The 22505-nt window shown below is 40.6% G+C and overlaps 1 protein-coding gene across 3 annotated transcripts in view; it reads right to left on the bottom strand.

Annotated features, from left to right (window-relative positions):
• Window positions 1-5448: 5448 nt before the first annotated feature.
• Window positions 5449-22505, bottom strand: part of lepr (leptin receptor) — a 32786-nt gene continuing 15729 nt past the window's right edge. For all 3 annotated transcript variants that reach the window (XM_040129170.1, XM_040129172.1, XM_040129171.1), the window contains 15 exons: window positions 20861-21009; window positions 18868-19009; window positions 16067-16227; window positions 15825-15924; window positions 15427-15526; window positions 14360-14574; window positions 13522-13676; window positions 12713-12866; window positions 12405-12487; window positions 11597-11810; window positions 9157-9363; window positions 8945-9028; window positions 8727-8820; window positions 8146-8221; window positions 5449-7574 (listed from right to left, as the gene is read on the bottom strand). In XM_040129170.1, the coding sequence (XP_039985104.1) occupies window positions 6645-7574; window positions 8146-8221; window positions 8727-8820; window positions 8945-9028; window positions 9157-9363; window positions 11597-11810; window positions 12405-12487; window positions 12713-12866; window positions 13522-13676; window positions 14360-14574; window positions 15427-15526; window positions 15825-15924; window positions 16067-16227; window positions 18868-19009; window positions 20861-21009 (2864 nt within the window). In that variant the 3' untranslated portion in view covers window positions 5449-6644. The remainder of the gene's footprint in view (window positions 7575-8145; window positions 8222-8726; window positions 8821-8944; window positions 9029-9156; window positions 9364-11596; window positions 11811-12404; window positions 12488-12712; window positions 12867-13521; window positions 13677-14359; window positions 14575-15426; window positions 15527-15824; window positions 15925-16066; window positions 16228-18867; window positions 19010-20860; window positions 21010-22505) is intronic.

The following is a 22505-nucleotide window of genomic DNA, read 5'->3' as shown; positions in this document are numbered from 1 at the left end:
AAAAATGTAGTATCCAGTGCAACTAATAGCATCTTTCATTAGACCTTTGCGGCCTGTTAAATGGCCTCTTTTTTTTCATATTCCCTGCAGGTTTTCTGTTTAAAAGTTTAGAAGTCTCAAGCTTAAGTTGAGATAACCCTATTGATCGTCAAAGTAATTTTCCCAGACTTTTAAGAGTTTCTTTCAGAGCCACAGAAAACATTATATTTATTAATACGACTGACTTCACAGCCTGAGTGATACTCTGCTGTATAAAAAAAAAGACATTTTCAAGCAAGTTCATGCTTGCTCTCAACAATCGAATGCATTAATTTGTAACTATGTGGGGCAATCCATATAGTAAACGATGAAGAAATAGATATTTGCATATACTGTGGTCTGAAAAAAGACTTCAAAGTTAGGAGGGTGCAGAGTAACACAAAACATTATTTATTTACATGATGATGTACTATGATAGTCCTGGATCATGCCCATACACTGATGAAAGCATTATAGTAGAAAATATTTCGGAGAATAAAGTACAGAATATATTTAAGGACATCTGAGCAACTCAAAAAAGAAATCTTAGAAATCTTGATCTTACTCTGCCTTTCTTTGGCTCCATCACCCGATTTTATATGTATTTATAACATGAGAAGCTCCCCGCTGCTCGTGGAGTTGCATCACTGGAAATTTCTTGCTCTAAAACCAGATATTGCCAGGTGTCTGATGAGGTAAATCATGCAACAGGCATCAAATAGCTCATATATTTACAGCCCTGTCTGAGAGCAATGGGGTGGGAGAGCAATATGCATGTCTTCACAAATCCTCTCAGAGGACTCCAGCACAGAAAGGGCCCCAAGAGAGGGTCCCAGGGGTCAGCACAGCTTCTGTCTGCATTCTTTTTTTCCCTCTCCCACTCTCAGCCACTCCCACTCCCTCACTCTGTTTGCTATGCTTTCCTCCACCTGCTGCTGCAGATACTTTTACTACATCTGTTTTTGCCAGTGCCATTTTTTTTTTTTTTTTTTTACTGTGGCTTTTTCTAAATCCATATTTTTCATGCACTGCTCTTTGTTTTTCTCACTGTCTCATTGTCTTTGTGCATCTCCCTATCCTCATGAATGTTGATGGCATTGATTTCCCTACAGCAGAGCTGCAGTTGAGCTAAGATTATGATTACAGGGCGCGAGAGGCTTTACATTCCCAGAGAACCCAAATCTCTCCACCTAACTGTGGTCCCTGGCAACCAAACCAAAGTTGTTGTGTGTTTTTTTTTTTTTTTTTTCCCCCCGTTTACTAAAAAAAGAAGCACAGCCAATGCAGCATTGCACACGCGACTCTAAAACAGCAAAGAAAGATTTTCCTCATTTCCTTTTTGGTTGCAGAGTTTTGCAGCGAACTTGCCACAATCCGACCTTTACCCCAGATGTTAAGGCCTTCAAAGCCAACGTGGATAAACATCAGTAGCTAAAGCCCTTCACGATTGCTGCACAAATTAATGCCAGGCGATCAATGAGGGATTTACAATGTCAAGCTCCTAAATCTTTCTGCTGATTCCCATTAACAGGGTTGATGGCAACAGCCGGAGCATGAACAGTGATGTCAGCGCACACACACACACACACACACACACACACACACACACACACACACACACAGTTGATGGCCAGGCTGATAAAACTTTTGTGTGAAATTCACCAGTGAAAGTAACAATAATGATGATAGTAATAACAATGATACACATGAAGGATAATAGCAGTTTTTCAAGTTAAACTTTTTATGGAGCACCAGTGGATATGAAACATGTTTATTTGTTTTATCTCATAGTATGATTTCAGTCCATCTGTTTGTTTTTTTTACACAAATTCACTAATTCTAACCATTGAACGGAGAGAATTTAGGAAAATTATACTTGCAATTTAATTTTGCATTTTGATCAGCTGTGGTGGGTGTGGTGAATAACCACAGCATATTTACTTTTCAGGAGAACATAACTCCTCGTGGGGCTTGGTTACCAAACTTACTGCTGTTACCGTGTCAAGTTTTCTTAAAGGACCATACCAGTGTGTTTGTAAGATTTAGCTCCTTTTTTAAAGCTGCACTAATCAAACTTTTTATATTCCCACTTCAAATGACTTGTGTAATGTGAAAGGTGTCACTCGTAGTGATGAACCCACAGAATATTTTCACTCAACTCTGCAGTTCCCCTCAGCTCTTTTTTAGTGTCTTTCAGCACATTGTTTTGGTTTTGCAGTCCTCACCTTTACTGTTTTGGTTCAGTCTCATCACTCTCGTAGCATCATTCTGCAATATAGCAGGCAGTTGTTTTCAGCAACAAAAAAAAACCCAAAACAGGCTCAGTCTGTCCAGCACCAAACAGCAGAAAGAAAAATAAGCGACTAGTTTGTGAGCATGGTGGGCCTCGTAGTTAAAGAGCCAAATATTTCCCTCAGGAGCTGATGGAGACCAAAACTAGAGACCAAACCAGGGGTAGAAGAGATTATTGCATGATATGTTTACAGCTTGTTTTAGCTGCCTGTTATTGCAGGTTTAACCACAAACCTTGTATACTTCACATTTCTGCTTGCCATTTTCAAATGCAGGCTATAAAGTTTTGATATACTTATATATAATCAGCGCAGATTTATTTGAATAGTCTGCACTGCACAACTTAACAGTAATCACTGAAATTTACTGCAGGCTGTTTTTCATACTATTATGAAATGAATGGAAACCAGCGGACACCAGAAACGGCAGAAAAAAATACATCTCGGTAGTTTTCTCCTATTTTTTCCACCTCCTTCCTCCCCAGCACAGAGGTGCCAGATGATAACAGCATCCCGCGCAAAGATAAATCAGTTAGGACACATAGGCTGGCTTTTGAAGAAAGTTTTATCTCCTGACAAATATTTCCTGGGAGGCGAGGATGGCTTCTGAGGAAGCGTTTGTGCAGCTCAAGGCGGCGCTGCCATTTCCAGATGAATGGATCCTGGCAGAGACGAGAACAAGATCAGGGAAGATGACCAGAGAGAAATTAAATGTAATTGTAATTAAATCACATTCGTATGTACTTATTCAAGCACACATTTCTGTATGACATATACACCATTCGACTTGTATATACATCAAATATTAATGCAAATAAGGAATATTTGACCTTGAACTAGAGATATTTCGCAGGCTAATTTGATTTAATAGCACAACAGAAACACTTTTTTTTGTTAACATCACATAATATTTGACTGAAAATGGGCATTTTGTGAAACCATTTCAGTTATGTTCTTCTCTTATTAGCATTTTTAAAGCCGCTACACTATAAATCTCTATGGGTTATGGCAAAGTTCACGGCTTTGAACGGAGTCATTTGTGCCAGGAACACTCAACAGCTCATCTGGCCTTCAAAAGGGAATTTAAGTTAATATGCAAAATCTTATTTTTCACCAGAATCAGTCTCCTTCCGCTAATGAACTCACTAAATCTCCTTTCATTATGGTCAAATAAGATTAAAATAAACATAAAACATATTCCTCAAAGTTGGTCTTCAATATTATTATTAAAAATTATTTTTCCCTGCTGGTAGCTTATCTTTCTAAGAAGGTTATTCGCCTCTTCAAATGTTTCCAAACCTTGAATTGGTTAATTTGCCACAGCTGAAAGATCAGCAGAGCACCAAAGAACTTTCACATGTGCAGTATTTCTCCTGCAGGCCACTTTATCTCATGGCCTCTTGTTAAGCTGCTGGTTTTCAGAACAGGAACAGGTACCGTGGTCTGTTGCTGAGGGGCTTCTCAGGGAAAACTGGGTCACTTGACCAGACATGGCATCACTGGAAAAGCTTGGCTCTGATTTTGGATGATTTTGATCATGACTGGGATGTAATTTTGTCTGCATCCTAATTTGAAACATTTGTGTCGGATCAGTTTCAGGCTAAACACAACTTCTCCCCCTCTCCGAGTCCTTGCTCTCTGTTACCATATCTGAACCTAGCATGGCGTCAGGCCCCAGTGCTTTCAAACCTCTCTTTGCCAAACCTAGCAGCTCTCTGCACCATCATGTCCTTCTATGGCAAATGCAAGAGATGAAACAGAGAGGGCATTTAAGGATACAGCTGACATCACTTAAATAACCAGCTCCACAAGCTCTATCAGTGGTACTTTTTCAGTGTCCTTGCGGCTGATTGACATACATTAAAGAGAGATTTATAGTCCTACAGTTTGCCATCATTTTCAGGCTGAGTTTCTGTCATGTTATCATTAGCTGTATAGTTTAGTGTGAATGTTTCGTCAAAGTCGAACTGCTGCAAAACTGAAGCTGAACCCTGTGTACAATCAGACATTTTCATGAAGCCGGGGAACTCACAAAGGACACATTAAAAAAGAATAGTCAAATATGATGCAGCAGAGGACAACATATCCTGATTTTCAGCTCCTAATACGGGTCAAGATCCAAAAACATTGGATCCGACACTTTCCATAATGCAACATGATATCATCCTCGGCTGACCTTCCCTGCCAGGGCCCCGTTTTATGTACAAGGATAACCATATTATCCAGATTATAGTGTTGACGTTGTGTCATCAGTCGGGATTTTTTTTTTTTTAAGCAGTTTAAAATTCATCTGAGAGCTGTTGCCAGCTCTGCTGCAAAACCTGCAAAAGTGCAGTCTGACAGTTAGCTGGATCATGACTTTTTAGGAAGAATAACAATAAAATATGACAAAAATAAGTTTGTACACCAAAAAAGAACCAAACCAAAACGTAGTCTGAGATACTGTTAGCAAAAAGGGAAAAAAAAAAAAAAACTCAAATAAAAGATTCTCATTGTTAAAAGACAAATGTTGCGAGAACAATCGAGCGGAAACATTGTGAGGCACAATGTAGATAATAATGACACCAATAACAATGCAGGAACACACACAACTTGAGACTTAGTTCACAGTGACCTCTAGTGGAATTTAGGTGGTTGCTGCATCCTGCAGCTTATGAGGACACTGCAGTCACTGTTGAAGAGACCATGTGACCGGTCGTGAATCGGCCTCCTCTCTACTGAACACAAGTATGCCATAAGCAAAATGTAAACAGTTTGATTGGAAGGTTTCAAATCATTTTTTTTTAGAGGTGAGTGATTTTTTTTTTGTATTTTTTTTTTTTTTGTGTGTCATTTATTTGAGTCTATAAACATGTTCACCCTCTTATTTGTTTCTTGGAGTCTTCAGTTGTTTGGGTTGCGAAATCTTGGGGAAGTAATCCCTGAATGACTCATTACCTCCCACCTGTTGACCTGTCAGTTGTTATGAACAAGCCACATAAACAATATAAGCTTTTTAGCAAAACTCCAAATACTCCTGCTCCTCTATGCGCAAGTTCCTGAAGTTTGCTCTTTTCATTTGAACAGTTCGCTGGCAGTACCAGTCCTGGTTACATAAACCAGACACAATCACAATAAATACTTTATTTTCACCATGAAAAATAGACAAAAGATCTCCATATACAATAACAATTTGTCAACCACGTTTCAATAGTTCCAATAGATTAATTTTCTTTCTTCGTCCTCTGGTTTGCAACAGACACTATTTTGTTTTTAATTTACACCAGACAGCAGGTGTTTTATGTTAATGGCCAAACACAGAAAAAAAATAGATATCACATTTCTCACATACTGTAACAAAGTCTGAAATACATTACAGCACAAAGTACAAAAAGACAATCTTTGGGTTGGTGGGTGAGTCAGTCCATGCAGATGTTGATGTCCAAGCTGCCAATGAATGCAGTAAATTCTGCGCCTGTAAATCACCTGCAGTTACTCACTGACTATAGCTGTTTTCATCATCACCTGGTTTCATTTAGTCACACCAGTAGCTCTGAAGTGACATCCAAGTTTTGACTTCAAAATCACAGTCAAATGTGCTTTGAGAAAGCCGACACCGTGCAGATTACAGGCCCTTTCTCTCTCTCGCTTTTTTTGGGCATTTATTTATTCTCTTTGAACCGCTTTCATGTTTCGCTTAAAATGCAGCCGAAAGAATTCAGCAGAGAATCAATGACGACGTGTTTTCCACATGAAGATAGGAGCAGGCGAGTGAACGGTGGCACAAATGGCATTTCCTACATATTTTTATATGCATTTAATATACGTCCACCTGTGAAATAAAGTGTATGTATAGGATGTTTGAAGCCACAAAATGCTTACCTCCCCTATCGCTCCTTCCTGATGACCTGATGACATACTGCTTGTACAGTCTGCCTGCTGCTCCCTTCGAGCATTAACTGTGCATTACTCCACTAGCCTAAGCTCCACTGAAAATACGTGAGCTCCTCTCTCTCTGCAAGCCCTCCTGCATCAACAACCGATCCTGCGTAATTTGCAGTGTTGCAGTGTGGCACAGTAGAATCTGCAGCCCCATGAAGAAAGAAATAAATGCCTGTGAATGAGGCTTGTGCCATCCTGACGTCTTTTCCAACAGACCACTATAGCAGCATTGATAAATATCAATTTTGCAATCATGCATATTTTGAGGTATTATTACATTTTCCAGCTCCACACCTCAGTTTGTCTGAAGGAACAGATGCAAATCCACTTCGGTAAATGCTGAACCGTGCCGCAGTCCACAACTCAACGGATTTAACGGCGCGCATTTTCATTTAAATGCAGTTTGTGTGAGGGTCACATCTGGGGTTTGCTGTCTTGTGGTTGCCTCGTGCACGGAGCAGTTCTATACTGAGGCAGGTACAGCGGGGAAAAGCCTAATGTCGACGCCGACAACGGCTCTGCGGGCTGGCTCGAGTCCTCGGGGCCGAGCAACGGGTGCGACTCCACAGAACAGTCTTCTCTGTTCAAAACTACATTTTTAAGCAGCTTAATTTTTGTCTCCTCTTCTCTCTGCTGCTCCTCATCGTCCGCTGGATAGTCCGTTCCTAGATAGTACAAGTCCTTCTCATCTCTCACCTCCCCGTCATCCTCTTGCTCCGACGTTTCGGAAAGCTCTTCCACAGAGTTGTAGGAGCAGGAGCGCCGCGGGTTGTCCATCTCCCCACCCCGGCAGCTGTCGAGCTCCCACAGACCACCGGGGAACGAGCCTGAAATGTCAGAGTTGTTGGCAGAGAAATTGCCCTCATCGCTGCAGCTGCTGCCACTACCATCCTTGTAGTGGAGTTGAATGGGCTGTTGCTCCTGCTTTGGGTCAGAGAGCAGCACGGTGGCATATGTGACTGAAGACTGGGCAGAGCTGTCAGTGCTGCCTGGGGGTTGGTCCGCCGGGGGATCGACTGGCTGTAACTCATCTATCCTTGGATGTGAACTGGTCAGAGCATCCAGATTAAGGGCTAAGGACGGAGCTCCAGCCATGAGCACCTCACTTTCTATGCACTGGGTTTGGTCAACCTCTGCGTCAAACCCTGAAGGTATGGAGATAGCTAAGGCAGTGGCTGGGTTGGAGGTCAGGGACACAAGTGGGGTTTGGACCAGGGCTGTGGTCAGAGCTGACAGGTCGGCTTTGTCCACTATGACGACTTTGGAGATGTTCTCAGAGGGCAGCAGGAGCGGCCAGGCTGGCAGGCCTTCTGGGGGTCGGAACAGGTGGTCAGAGGTGTCAGCCTAGACGGAGGTACAAAAAAACAGATGTAAAGTGCTGATGTATAAATAAAAAAATATGAATACGAGAATACGTTGCTGATAATAGAAAAACTGGTTAAGAAGGGAGATGAACTGCATTTTTTCTGTTACTGTATTACTCCCTGAGGGTTGTACTGCAACCGGCTCATACAGTAGCCCATAGATGTGGACAGACATAGCTTGTACATTGCTGTTGTAGAGTAAATGTGCAGGGTTGAAGGAAAACGTGTTTCTATTTCTTTATTTATCAAAGTCATAAAAAGATGATTTTAAAATGTTTAATCAGTCTACAGCACTACACCAAATACGTGTTATAAAACAGAACTTTCTGCAAAGGCATATTGTATTGACTTGAAATAAAAGTTTAATATTCTGGAAAATGCACTTCTTTGCTTTCTTGCTGGAAACAGGGGGAAACAGCTAGCCTGGCTCTGTCCAAATTTTTCTGAAAAGTCCTTTACATTACTTTAGGTGTTAAAAAAAAAAATGTTGACCCTGAATATAATAAGCATTTAAGGAGTGCATTCTCTGTTTTGTTTTTTTTTGTGTTCACCTTTTTGTAGTCTAGTCCTTTAGCCCACGAGCACTTGTTTGGGTTGGGTACATCCTTCCACACAATCTTTTTCATCCTGGGAATAAAATGCAGAACATATTCAGGTTGTGTGTACTGTGTCTCACTTACTGTCCCTTTCTCCCTGGCTTGATTTCTCCTCCGATCAGTTAGCATCTAGTGTAATTACACCCCCCTGACCTGCTAAATGTCACACTAATTTTTCAAGGTCAGTCTCTACTCCCTAAATTAGACTGCACCCCAGAGATTAACATCATTTATCATTCCTTGCAGGTGTCAGGGCAAAACACAAATTCAGTATACACTGATGTCGTAGTATTGGTTCAAGGAACAAGATTAAATATGAAAGAAAATGCAAAATCTGTATGTCTAATATTTCTTTTGCAGGATAACATACATTATTAAAAACACCCTTTAAATGTTGATGTTGCTGGTGCAGAAGGTTTTGTGACCTTACTGATTAAGAAACACAATTCAGTTCAATTCATAAAATTTTAATACTCTAATATCCTGACTTTAAGGAAATATGTTTTAATTGCTTTTTACTGAACAGGTTCTCTTACTGGTTTTGGGAGAGGACCAGAGTGACAAACAGGATGACTGAAAGGAAGGAGATGATCATCAGCATCATGTAGGCTGCAGGGTCTCCCCTGGTGGCTGTAACACGTGGAAAGAGAAATAATGAAGTGAAAGTGCTAGAAGTGGACTGTTCTTGTAAACACCTTGATGAGCCATACGATACTGCTGCAACAGGCAGAAAACCTGGGAATATCGGGCATACCTATAGTGTACGTCGCCTCGCCTTCTCCGTCAGCAAACACAGGGTACAAGTAGAAGCCGTATTCCTCAGAGCCAAAGAAATCACCTTTGAGATGACAAATAAGGTTAGAGGTGAGGCGGGCAAATATATTTGCTCATGTACAGCAACACCCCTGTACACAGTCTCCAGAAACAAAATAATAAAAAGAACAGAAAGAGAAGAGTACATGTTACCTCTTAGATAGACGGGGCGGTCAGCGTAGGGCAGTCTGGCCCATGTTTCTCCCCCCTCGACTTTGTGATGATCAGACTCCTGCTGCCTCTGTGGTGACCACTGCACCACCATGAACAGAGGCAAAGAGCTGTTGTCCAGCAGGCTCCAGGACAGAGAGACACAGGTGCTGTTGATAACCAACGCGCGGAACCAATGCACACAGCGGCCTACAGGCAGGACAGAACGGAGGGGAACAGTCAGTGCAGATCAGCGCTCTCATGGGACCCGAACTCTCGGGGTTCGAGTTCTATATACGCAAGCTCAACAAATTAAAGGGAACCCAAAATAATCATTTTCTTCTTGGCACGGTAGATTCTCTAACTATCTCCTGGAGGGGATTTCAGTCCATTTGGGTTGAGATTTGATGACGTCGATGGCCAAAGCTTATGAATCACATAATTTTCATAGGTAACACTTTACTTTAGGTCCCTCTATTTAGCATTTAAAAGCAGAATTTTGAACGTTCAATAAATGGTTTATAACACACTATAATGTAGCTATAAGTAGATAAAAGTGTGTATTAATGTATTTGTTAATAACTATAACTCCTGTGGAGACTCACAAGTGGAGGCTGCTGTATAAACAGATGAATGAATGATAATATAGTAAAACACAGTCGTGGTACGGTAAAATATGTCTTCATAGAAGTTATAATTGTTGATAAATACTGTAAATTAATAAACACTTAAAATGTCCTTATAGCTGCGTACATCAACTTTATAGTGTGTTCATTCATTAAGTGTTTATATACCTAGGTAGGGGGACAAACTGTGTGACCTTTACATACTCGTCAAACCACTCCTCGTAACCTCGAAACAGGTGGCAAATTAAATGAGAAAGCTGAATAAATGAGCGGAGAAACATAACAAATGCAGATGCTTCTAAACAGGGTACAGGAGGAATGGTTTACTGACTATGAAAATGACGTGAATCATTAGTTATTGCGTCTAATGCCAACGTCAGTTGTCTGGCCAATTTAGCCTTCTGCTAGTTTAGCTGCTAATAAAACTGAAAACACATTTTCTCAGAATGCTAATGGGAAAATGTCTAACAGACAGCTTTGGCTGGAAAACAAATGACAAAAACTGGCCATCCTCATGGAAAACCATTTAGATTCTTCCAGTTAGTAGTTTAATGAAAGTAAGCTTCTCTGAATTATGAGTAATAGGAGAGAGACACACAACTGTGAGAAACAAACATTTCTACGTATTAGACGAGTACAGTCATTAAAAAATGAACCTCGTTACTTGAGTTGGAAAACTGCTAATATTGTTTACTACAGTAAAACTAATGGCTGCAGGGCCAGGGCTTTTATGGGCTCCCCAGAGACACGCATTTTGTAATGCGTACATTTTTCTGTCACGTATTATAAGGCAAGGCAGAATTAAACTGGTCATGGTGGCAAATTAAAAGACAGGAAAAAATCGGTTGAAAAGGTAAAAACAGGTCTAATGCACGACAAGATCTGAGCTTAACAACCATAAAAACGGTGGCCAATCTCATGTTTCTGAGAAATCCTGACAGGAAATTATAAAACAGAAAAATTTTAAAAATTTAAATAGTTGGTTTACTTTTTTAGTGCTGCCCTCTTTCACGTAGTTTGGAAAGAAACAAATATGATTACTGGAAACTCTCGGTGTATGCATGCTTGTCAGCGGTTTTGTGGACAATGCTAACCACCTTGTTTTCTTTCCAGTACATGTGCACCTGTGTCTGTGAATGTAAACACTGGCCATGAATCTGTGTGTACCGATGAGAGTCTGAGGAACCGCTTGCCATGCGATTGATTTTACCCTCACTTTTGCAGACCTGGACATTTTCACAATGCCACAAAACACCAAACCCTTTTGATGTAGAAAGTAAGAGCATGTTATTAAGTCTAAATCATTGCTGCAGAAACTGTCTGCTCTCCTCTGGCTGCTGATGTGTTGAGGTATTTTAGAATTTTAATGTGTTAGTTTTGGTTTTAGATCTTGTTTTTTTTTGGTTTTGGACAGCTCCTGGGTTGTTTTTTAAGGTGGATTAAATCGTTGATATGATTGTTTAGAAATTTTATTCAGGATTTTATAATCACATGTCTGATTTGTGGCATAGTTTGTGTTGACTCTCGTATTTTATTTTATTTTTTTGCCTGTATCTCATCTTATTGTTGGTTCCTATCTTTGCCAGGAATTTAATCTCTTAAAATTCCAAAGATGTATTTTATTAAACATTTTAGGTCAACTACTTTGGAACATTTGGCCGCAGCTACTGATTTTTTAACGATATTGACTTAAATGATCATCAGGAACAGGTTCGGGCCACAGTGGCCATGAAAGAACCACTAACTATCGTGCATATAGTAGAATTAATTCATCGCGTGAGTGATTTCCAACTCTTTTTAATCCCCAGCTCACTCACGTTTGGGCTGTCTCTCCAGCGTCATGTTGATGTTGTTAGCGGAGCTCCCCAGACTATTGTAGGCCTCCACAGTCACAGTTTGGAGCTCCTGGTTCCACTCGAAGCTGTAGGAGGACACCAGCTCGATCCGCTCCCTCCTCACAGTGCCACTCGAGGCCTGGTGCTGAACTATAAATCCGTCCACACAGTAGGAGCGCCCTGCTGTTGGGAGATCCTGGAGAACAAAGCATAACGTTTCAACATTTTTAATGATAAGCGTAAAATGATAAGGCTGGTGTTACTCTATATATTAATCGTACATTGTCAACTAAATCCCGTGAAAAGACCAAAACCAACGCTGCGATAGTCCGTCTCTCAATACTTTTCGACTTCCCAAGCTTGTCTGTGGCTCTCAGCCCAAAGCTCATTGGTTCCTTGTAAAGATGTACATATTTAAAAATACATATTTTGGTTTAAAAAAAAAAAGGCTAAATAAAAATAAATCTACAGCTGAGGGACTGTAGCTTTTAGCAAATGTTACTAAAACAGGAGTAAACGGTGCAGTTGTTGGCGAATATTCCGAGTTGCAGATCAGGTTCACTTGTGAGAATTTCCTGCAGCAGGGTGGTGCATGTCGGATTGACTCAAAGTACACTACAGTGCTCGTTTTCATAGCGGTGAAGGAACGTGTTACCCAGCTGGCTTCGGCCACACAGACAATACTTGCTAATCAATTCTTGCTGGTCTTTTTGCAGGATATATCACCAGACCTAACACCAGTCCTAACCTTAACCTATAAGCTTGTTTATGTATATTTTCGTTTGTATACCTCAAACAGCAGTGTGACATTAGTCTGGTTTCTGTATGGATCCTCTTGAAGAATTCTCCAAAAATCAGGCCCATGCTCAGGAGCTGAGGAAGAAACCAACAATTACGCCACATTGCAGCTTCTACCTCTCTGTTTCTCTGACAGTGATGGGGGTGATGGTATTTGTGTGCCATTTTCCATTAGAGCAAAAATCCGAAGGCCAGATGTGGTTTAAAAGGTAACATCGGGCATATGTCAAGGATGTCATTATCTTAAAAGGTTAGGGTTATTTGAGATTTTGTTCAGGAAAGAAATGAATGGTGTTTTACCTCTGCTGTTTTGTGGAGTGGAGTAGACAGAGTCACTCCACTCGCTCCAGTAGCCGGTGCCGTTGGCGTGCATGCAGCGGACTTGGACCACATACACACGGCACATGTCCGGCACGACAACCTCTGCCCAAGGAACCCGCACTGGACTGTGGACCTGCAGACATGACATTATTTTCTCAGAGAGTTTCTTTGGGCTCATTTGGGAAAACGAAAAATATCGCTAATGGGAAATATCTGATCTGTGCAGTACACATCTGTTTCATCGATCTATCCACTTCACCCAAGAAGAGAAAAAATGATTCCCTCATCTTTCTCATCATTTTGGGTGAACGTTGAAAAGAAGAGGCTATTGATCATGTGTATCCAATTTCCGTGAGAATTTTTTAATCAGCAGACAGGAAAGTGGTCTTATACAGCTTACAACAACTCATGTCAAACTGACAAGCTGGGTCAATGTCAAAGCAGCCGTATGAGACTTATTTATATATTTATTTATATTTACCAGCAGAGTCCTGGACCCTTGTGACTTCCAATATGTTTGTTCCTGTGTTTCTTGATAGTTCAACAGGTTTCTTAGAGCCAGAGAAACATTTTAGAAAGATAATTTAGGTCGACCTAGTCCTGTTTTCAGAATAAAATAACCATAAGTGAACGGTAGTGAGTTGGGGGTGCTCTGTGGCAATCATCCTGTTTGCTGATTACCCAGGTCATTACAAACAAATTGATATTTAGAAGGTATCTGATCATTTGTCTCACAGAAAGGTCAGCAAACCGTAGTGTCAGGCCAACGTTCGAACAGACAAGCTCACCTTCCACTCAGGCTGGGCCCTCACCATGGACGGCGAGTGGTACTGAAACTGACACTGGAGCCCGTCGACCGGCAGAGACGGCGGCTCCCAAGTGACCGTCAGGACCCCACTGCTCCGGCTCACCGCCTTCACGTTGGTGGGCGTGTGTGGTCTCACTGCAGGGGAAAGAGCAGGGAGGAAGACAACAGAGTTTGAGTTTGTCTCATAAAATGTCCCGAATCTCCATGATGTGTCTGGTAAACGTAAAGTATGACATCTGCTGTAGAACATCTTATGGGCCATGGCATGGTAGAAGGGCTTGCTTGTGACTAAACTTTATGTACATCCTGACAAAAACTTCTCAACAAACCATCACATTATACATATCTCAGGAGATAATGGTCCCAGAAGAGGTCAGTTGTAAACACTATCTTACATATATATATATTTTTTTTACCTGTTATCTTAAAATATCTCATTTCAACAGCAGTAATTTAAGTGCTATTTTATTTTTGAGAACACAGAGAGAAGGCACATCATGATACATGAAGTAATGATAACTAAAACAACAAGTCATGATAAAAGTAACACATTCACTTTTGATGGACAGACTTTTTACAAAGTGCGCTTTCTGCCATAGTCACCCTCGTGGCGGAAATAATGAATATCTAGCAATATCAGGAACACTCAATACTATAGTTAATATGATTGACATACTGTATAACTGCTTAAGCAAAACCAATACGCTAAACACCACGGATGAGACATGGTGTTGTTAAGGCTGTTAAATATTACTTTCTGTCTGCTTTTTGTTCTGATTAGTCGTGATACGTTCCACACCAGAACCCGTCTTCCTCACCATGATCTATGGGTGACAGGTAGATGGGTTTGGACCGGATAGGGCCGAGCCGGGACGGCACCTCCAGCCACAGCTTGTAGCAGTTCATCCTCAGGGGCTGGATGGTGCAGGATTTCTGCCTGGATCTGACCTGCAGGCAAGCAGGACCCATCTCCCCCACTTTCTCACCCGCCCTCTCCCTCTCCTCCATCACATCGCACGGCAGGTCGGCCCACCTGGCATGAAAACAATTAATGAAGAGAAATCAACATTTTTGTCATGTTATCCTTGGTCTTAGAGCCGTTCAGCTCCCTCTTCTCTCCACTTTATATAATCTGATCGGTAAAGCTGCTATGCTCAGTTACAGAACTTATGGGACAATGCCTGTTTATTACAACTTGGGTCTTATTTTAGTATTAAGCTGCCTTCTTTTTGTCAATGATGTTGTGTTCCCAGGTCTCGGCAATTACTTTGGTGAGTGCAATATTATTATTACCAATAGCGATAATACCTAAAACTATGAACATCAGACACAAGCTGCAAAAAACTGGAATTATACCTAAAATTACAACTCTTACAGCTTCCCTTCAAAGTAGCAGAATGTCTCTCTCAAATCTTATCATTTCTTGATGTATTTTTGTCTTCTCTGTTTAAGGGAGGGGGACTTCAAGAGAAGAAGTAACAAGTAGGCGAGATGGAGAAGAACTGGAGGAAAGAGTTCAGTTGTAGTGTTGGACAAGAGGCTTTTGCAGTACATCAGTTAGCAACAAGAGCTATGAAAAAAAAACCATATCATTTTGTCAGTCCTCATTGTAAACTGTAGAGACTTTCTATGGCTCTGACATTATGCTGTAAGTACTGATAACACTAATTTATAGTTTACTGCTCAAAGAAACTTCCTGGTGTCACTTCACACTCGGGGCTAGAAACACGTATTTCCAGGCTGTGTCGGTGTTTTCAGTGAATGTCCAGTGACTTCCTGGTTTTCAGGAGACTGAGTCCAGAGCGTGGATTTAAGGTTTCATGGACAGTGCCACATTCGAATACACGTCACCCACTGTCAGGTTTCAACTGTGTAAAATCTTTACCTGGATCGAAATTTGGGTTTAGTCCACTGCGTGTTCTTCCAGCTGCAGTCCATGGCGTCGATATCACCGTTGGTTTCGCAGTTTATATCAATGGAAGCTCCTGAAACACACAGAGAGAAACGCTTAGATTTAGGGGCAATGAAAACAAACTTCACCTGAAATAGCCTCTGCACTGGGATTACTTTGGTTGGCATTGTTGTGCTGGCACGTCGCCACTCTCTTTCCTGTCTTTGTCCACTGCACCAGAAAAAAACAAAAGGAACATGGATTTCTAGCAACAGAATTTGCCTGTACATAATTTATTTTTCCTTTTTTTACTTTGTAACAGTGGAGGGAATAGTGGATATTTCATGGTGCGTAATATTTAGCTCGGCTGTTATTGGTGCAACAAGGCTCACCCTCGACATAGATCTGGCTGTAAGGGATGGTCCACTCCTGAGTACACTGCAGCAGGTCATACATCCGAGTCTCCGAAGGACGCACTGTGATCTGGCTGACCTGGTTTGGGTAAAACAAAAGTCAGATCTATTAACTTTTTTACGTGAACTGTCTAAAAAACACACATGGAAGTCATTCAACTTTTTTGTGGAAATGTTCCCAGAAACACACAAAACACCGGGAGGAGAGTTTTTTTTCTTACCCACTGGTTGACTGGGTGGTACTGGCTGCGATTAAGCGGCTGCTGGAAGTTGAGCACCCACATGGCCTTGCTGGCGTTGATGCTGTGGTCGTTGAACACACAATACACGGTTACGTTCTCCCCCGGTCGTGCCACCACTTTCTCAGGGATGTAGCTCACCGCTGTACACACAAAGAAAAAGAATCATGATATGATTTCATGTTCTTTAAATCTTTTTGTAACAACCGACAACTCTCTCATGCTGACCTCTAAATTTTCATAAATCCAACTGATCTTTCTTTTCTTTTTGTAGCAAAAGACAAAGCTAAATGAAGGCCAAAGGCAATAAAGGAGACTAAAATAAAGACCCTCAATCAGACAAATGGCTGAGTCATTCCCATTCACCCACAATTTCAATGTGGGTTTTTAAAAAAGAAAAGTTTTTCGGGAATTTTGAAAACATTTTTTGTTGTTTGTCTGAAATTAGTGGAGTGGGAGGGTGTGAGTCTCATTATCTAACCACCTCCTGAGATACATCTGTGTGGTGCCGGCTGCACTGCCAGCAAAATAAAAAAAAAAAAGAAAAAGGGAAAAAAAAAAGAGAAGGAATGTGACTCATCAGCAAAAAAGGTAAAGACCTAAACAAAAGGGAAAAACTTTTCAATAAATTGAAACAGTTTTGATGTCTCATCGTCTCATCATTGTTCAACACTAAAAGTCATTACTTTACTTTCCCAGAAAATTTGTAAAACTTTCTGAAGCCATAAAGTAAGGCATGTTTTAGTATGATTACTCAGAGCTGTTGAGTCTCACAAACTTTTAACCCCCATGAACGACACATACACACACAACATACACAGATTTCCTCATGTGATACAGGCAAAACATACATATGCATTTGTAAAAGCAGGTAAACACGCACTCCTCTACTATGACAACACTGCCAGAAGTAGCCTGTTGTGCTGTTCAAAGCCGTTGGTGTTAAAAGGGTCATTTAAAGTCTGCAGACAGTTCTCAGTCTCATTTTTCAATCCTCAGTTTCACTATTTTAGAAACCACTGTTACGAAATCTGCACATTGGCGGCTGCCTCATGTTCACCTCTGAGAACAGATTCGCCGCCAGTGACATTGTCCGTATTTCACGCCATTGTGTCAAATGATTGGTCACTAACCGTGCGAACCATCTCTGATTCAGAGTCTGCTGACGCTGGCCATATCGAAGTGAGTTCTTCATTACTGGCTCAGACTAATGATCCTGACTCGTTTTAATACATTACCAGTGACATTAATCCACTTGACAGATAATCGAGTTCATTGTTTGACTACACTTCGGGTGGTGATGAATCCTCATCTGCAGGACATCTCAAAGAAAATGAGAGCTGAATTGCAGCCCTCAGGGCTGGTTTAAAATGTTAGCCTGCCAAGTTCATTGCTGAAGGGCAAAATAATATAATTTTACTCCCTAATTTTAGAGCCATCAAAAACCTATATTACCTCTCACATGAGTCAGATTTGTGGTGCATTCAGATTTCATTCAGCAAAATTATAAAGGGGTAAATTTAGCTTTTCTGTATTTATTATTACCCTTTTTCAGTTTCATGTTTTGTCAGTTAAATCAAAATGGCATTCCAATAACAGAGGAGGCAACATGCAATATTTACGGCAGACCGACACAGAGCAACTAGTACCAGAAGTACAACTGGTTATACTGTAAATATTTTTGAGAAAATCTGTAGAACACATACAACAGACTTGTGTACTTGTGTGTAGACTACATGTCTTTAGCTATTAAATAATCACACACACACATATATATATATATATATATATACTTTTAAAAGCAACTGCTCAGTGATATCACCAAAATCACCCAAAAACATGTTATCACAAAAGCTACAGTTGTGGCTCCCGTCAGTGTCTGATTCTACTCAGGGCTAAAAATCAGACTTCTAAGTGTTGCATGGCAGCATAATTACAAAATACATCATCTTACTGACTTGCTGACTAAAAGGGCAAAGAAAACAATTGCAGAAAATTGGAAAGTTAGAAATGAACCGTGCTCCCCTTTGATTCACTCTCTATTGATGTAGGCAGTCATTTTAAAGGATTGTCTTTTATTTCCTCTTCAATCCTGCACCCAAACTGCACGATGCATATCTGTTCAAAATATTGTACAGCTGAATCTAATGAACCTCATTCCTTTTGCGGGTTATAGTCATAAACTATATACTATAACTACTATAAACTACTAAATAAAACTGACCTGATGATGGTGCTATATGAAAAGTCCTTAGGATTCATGTTTTGGGCACCACGAGTTTCAGTAGGAAATTTCATGTCACTTAATAGTTGTCGAGACATTTTACAAAAAAAAAAACAAAAATGCCAACCTCATGGTGTCACTAGAGTTTAAGTCAGGGGATCATCAACCTCATTAAACTTTATCCTCCGGGGACAACACATTTCTGTACAAAACGTAATGGGAATCCATCCCACACTTGCTGAGATATTTCTGGCCGGAGTGGTGGACCAAAACAGTTGGGCCCTGACCCCCTGTTGAGTACTGCGGCTCTGCAGGGATTTTCACACAATCCCTCAAAAGTTTAAAAAACAGTGAAGGTTGTACAGTGAAGGTTGTGCTGTGTCACATTCACAGCACAGAAAAAGAAAAACGCCTGCAAAAACCTTGCAGCTTGTCAAAAGTGTAGGAGTAAAAAGACCAAAAATAACTTTGAAAAAAGCAGCCATTCTGTGTGTTTTTTATTTGCAGTAGTATATTTACGTGTCTCTATATAAACAGTTGGAAGGAAAATGGTTCCTACTGTCCAGGTAGATGTGGTGACTTTCACTCCAGTCACTCCACAACGGAGGCTCATCCAGGCCGGAGCAGCGAACCCGGATGGTGTAGTTTAGTCTGGGCTTTAGATCCAGAGACAGTCTGGGCCCTCCAAGTGCAGACACCACCTGGAGACAGAGGAGCGCACACAAGCACACAACTGATTTGAGGATGGGTTGTGTTTTGCTGAGAAGGACGACTGAATCAAAATCTATCATCAACACATGACTGTGGTTGCTGTTGTCTCATCAAATATAACTGTTACCAAAACATAAAACTAGCCTACAGCCACTATGGACAGTATTTGTAGACAGCTGCAAATTCTGGCCATGTTTCTTGTCCATTTTCTTTTGCGCAAATCATACGTTATTTGAAAAATGTGCTTTGGGACTCCTTGAAAGAATTTTACAAAATTAAAAAGCGTGCTCTGTGGCAACAGAAGGGCAGTCAGTAATGGCAGACAATATGTCTAAAAGTTAAAATCACATTAGGGCTCAAAAGTCCAAAGTGCATACTAAGAGGGAAAGATTAAAAAATAGTGACTGAAAGGATATCTTTATTTATTTATCTGTAGGAGTGTTATAGGTCTAAAGTCTGAAGCCTCTGAGCTTCCGATCCACCGCTGAACAGAAAGTGCACTGTTGACTGCTAAGTACTACACACTCGAGGGCCGTTTAAAACTGAGTGTGGGCCAGTCACACTAAATATTCCTTCCTCTTGTTAGTGGAAATTTGTGCTTTATAGAAGCAGCACTGATGCAATGAGGGGCAAATACAGTTTGTGTGTGTGTGTGTGTGTGTGTGTGTGTGTGTGTGTGTGTGTGTGTGTGTGTGTGTGTGTGTGTGTGTGTGTGTGTGTGTGTGTGTGTGTGTGTGTGTGCGCACGCACCCTGTAGCTGCATATATAACCTGCGTAAGATTTTCAGATGTCCTAAAAGGCCCACTTTACTGTAAAGCGCCTGATCACTATTTGATTTTTGAGGCTGTAACCAATATTAAAAGTTGAGAGTTACAAAAATCTTATAACGATTGATTTGCTGACATTCTATTTTTTTTTTTTTTTAACTTAACACATGACTCCCTCAACTTTGTTGGGGTTTTGTTTTGTTTTGTTTGTTTTTGTTTTTGTTTTTCAAAAATTGTGACCAAGACATGTTCTGTGCAAGACATTTTACCGTTCTCTGTGCTCTCCAGGGGACAAATCGATGTAACCAGAGACACTGGTTCTAAATAACAGTAAGCATGTGTTGACATTTCTGTACTGCAATACCTTGTTACCTATCAGACATATTGAAAGATGTTGTACTATTTGTAATAAGCTAATATCACCTGTTACATTGGCCCGGCCAATTTGTCACTTTATCGTTTGAAGCATAGTTTGCACCTGACATCAAGGCTTTCTTTGCAGTCTACAATAGTATGTGATCATTCCTGCCTGGAAGCAAATGAAAAGGTCACGAAGGCTACTGTGTTTTTCTTAAAAAGTGACGTTTTCTCTTTAACACGGTGCCTGAGGGAAAAAAATAGCAAATCACATGACTGTCATTGAGTGCAAGGAGATGATCTCTTTAGAGCTGAAACAGTTTGTCCATTATTATATCATATTAATCCCATATTCTCAATGAATAAGGGACTGATGACTTTTGCTTGAAAAATGCATGAAATTCAAGAAAAACACTATGTAGTTCCAGGTTCTAAAATTTGAGGGTTTCATATCATATCAGTGATGTTTGGTTTTTGGTTTTTGGACTGCTGGTCCAAGAACCAGCAGTGTTATCTGCTGGTCAGATAACACAAGCAATTTAAAGACACCACCTTGGACCTTTTTAAAAAACTATAATAAAAGTATAGTAGGCAATTTTTTTATGCGCAAAAGCATCAATCGATCAATCAGCAGATTAACTGATTAACTGATAATTAAATTAATAGTTAGCTGCAACCCTACGTCCCTTATGTGGTGTATAGCGGGTTAATATTTACCTGCCAGGCTGGATGAGTGGTGTTAAAGGAGTATTGGACCTCATATCTCAGCGGGCCACGGTCAAAGTCTGATGGGCCGTCCCAGTGTAAAATCAGTTCCGCCTCGATGGTCTGAATGTGTGAAAGGTTGACGGGAGGACTCGGTCTCACTGTAGAAAAACGAACGGTTCGACTCAAGAAACGAAGCACACACAAACAGTACTGTATGTTCCATAAAAGTATCAATACATATCAGACAAATTCCTTACACCCATAACGTTACTTAGATCCTGCTCTAATATCAGATTGCATTACCAGAGGTTACTAAATCCTGTGAATTATTAAAATAGGTGTAAATAAAATTAGAGGATTATATTTTCCCTATGGTTCATAGAAGTACAACAATTGAGATGCTGTCCTTATAGGATGTTAATCCTCTCTGCAGTCTTAAGGTCACTCATAAATTCCTACTGTACGTAATCGCTCAGTATTTATACCTGGGCTAGTAATTTACTTTTTGATAATATGACATAGAGTTACGGCACTTTACATCTGAAGTTGGCATTTGGTGTGATTAAAGATCAATACTCTTCTAGGCCTCATGCCAGGAATGTCAATATTTAATGGTCGAATCTTGACAGCTTGAGTGCAGAGTTAATGAAAAAAGTATAGGCGGCATATAATTCAGTTTGTCGGCTACTGCTCACTTCAGCCCTCGGCCTTTACATATATGTGAGGCTTATGCACTTAAATGTCAATGAGTGAATTTTGAATCAAAGCATGGAGCTAGGGATTTTCATATCCTATAAATTATCCGTACAGTGACTAGAGCCCATTATTGATACTGAATGACCATTTCAGGTGGAGACTCATATTTACTGTCATTCACTGATGTGAGACAGGCTTAGCAGCCTGGATAGCAACGATGCCCCGGTTCAACCCTAACTTATGACAAATACGGAGATAATTAAGGCTCATAAAACCTCAAAGATGCCCTACTGGGAGAAGTGAGATTACTCACTAGAATGAGTAACAGCTCAACAATTTCTTTTCCAGACTACTCTAACATCAGGGATGCGAAGACATTTTCCCTCTGAAAAGGGCTCATTTAAACATGGAACTCCAGGTAAAGCAACATCGCTTACTTTCCAAATACAGCATCAAATGACTGTTGACATAAAGTGTGATCCAACTGAACAGCACACAGTGGCAGTTCATAGTCTAGATGACATAAGAGTTTGGCAGTGGCGCACAAGGAAAGGAAAAAAAAAAGAGAGGTTTTTGCTTCCCTCGCACCTCTTATACTGAGATTCATAACTTTTTCATAACAAAGCCTGAATACACAGTGTTCAGTGACGGTTTTCTGTTTACATGGTTTGAGTCCAAACAAGAGCTGTTGATCCTGCAGCCAATGCAGCACGACTTTTCTTGATGCAGACCCGAAAAACTGTACCAAACAGTAATCAAACTGTGAACACATATGGGATCAAAAAAACTAGGCCCCGCATGCATCCCCCTAGCTAATTCACTGTCTCCATGGCAACATCGCGCTTAGGGCACGCAACCCTTGAAGCATGATGGGAACTGCAGTTTAAAAACTCTGAACAACCTACTGAAAGCGGAGAAAAAAGAAAAACAACAGCATTCACAAAATCCATGAGCGTAA

Source organism: Xiphias gladius, chromosome 6 (genome assembly GCF_016859285.1).
Source record: "Xiphias gladius isolate SHS-SW01 ecotype Sanya breed wild chromosome 6, ASM1685928v1, whole genome shotgun sequence".
NCBI lineage: Eukaryota > Metazoa > Chordata > Actinopteri > Istiophoriformes > Xiphiidae > Xiphias > Xiphias gladius.
The sequence above is the reverse complement of the archived record's forward strand: the minus strand, read 5'-3'. Positions and strand labels throughout refer to the sequence as shown.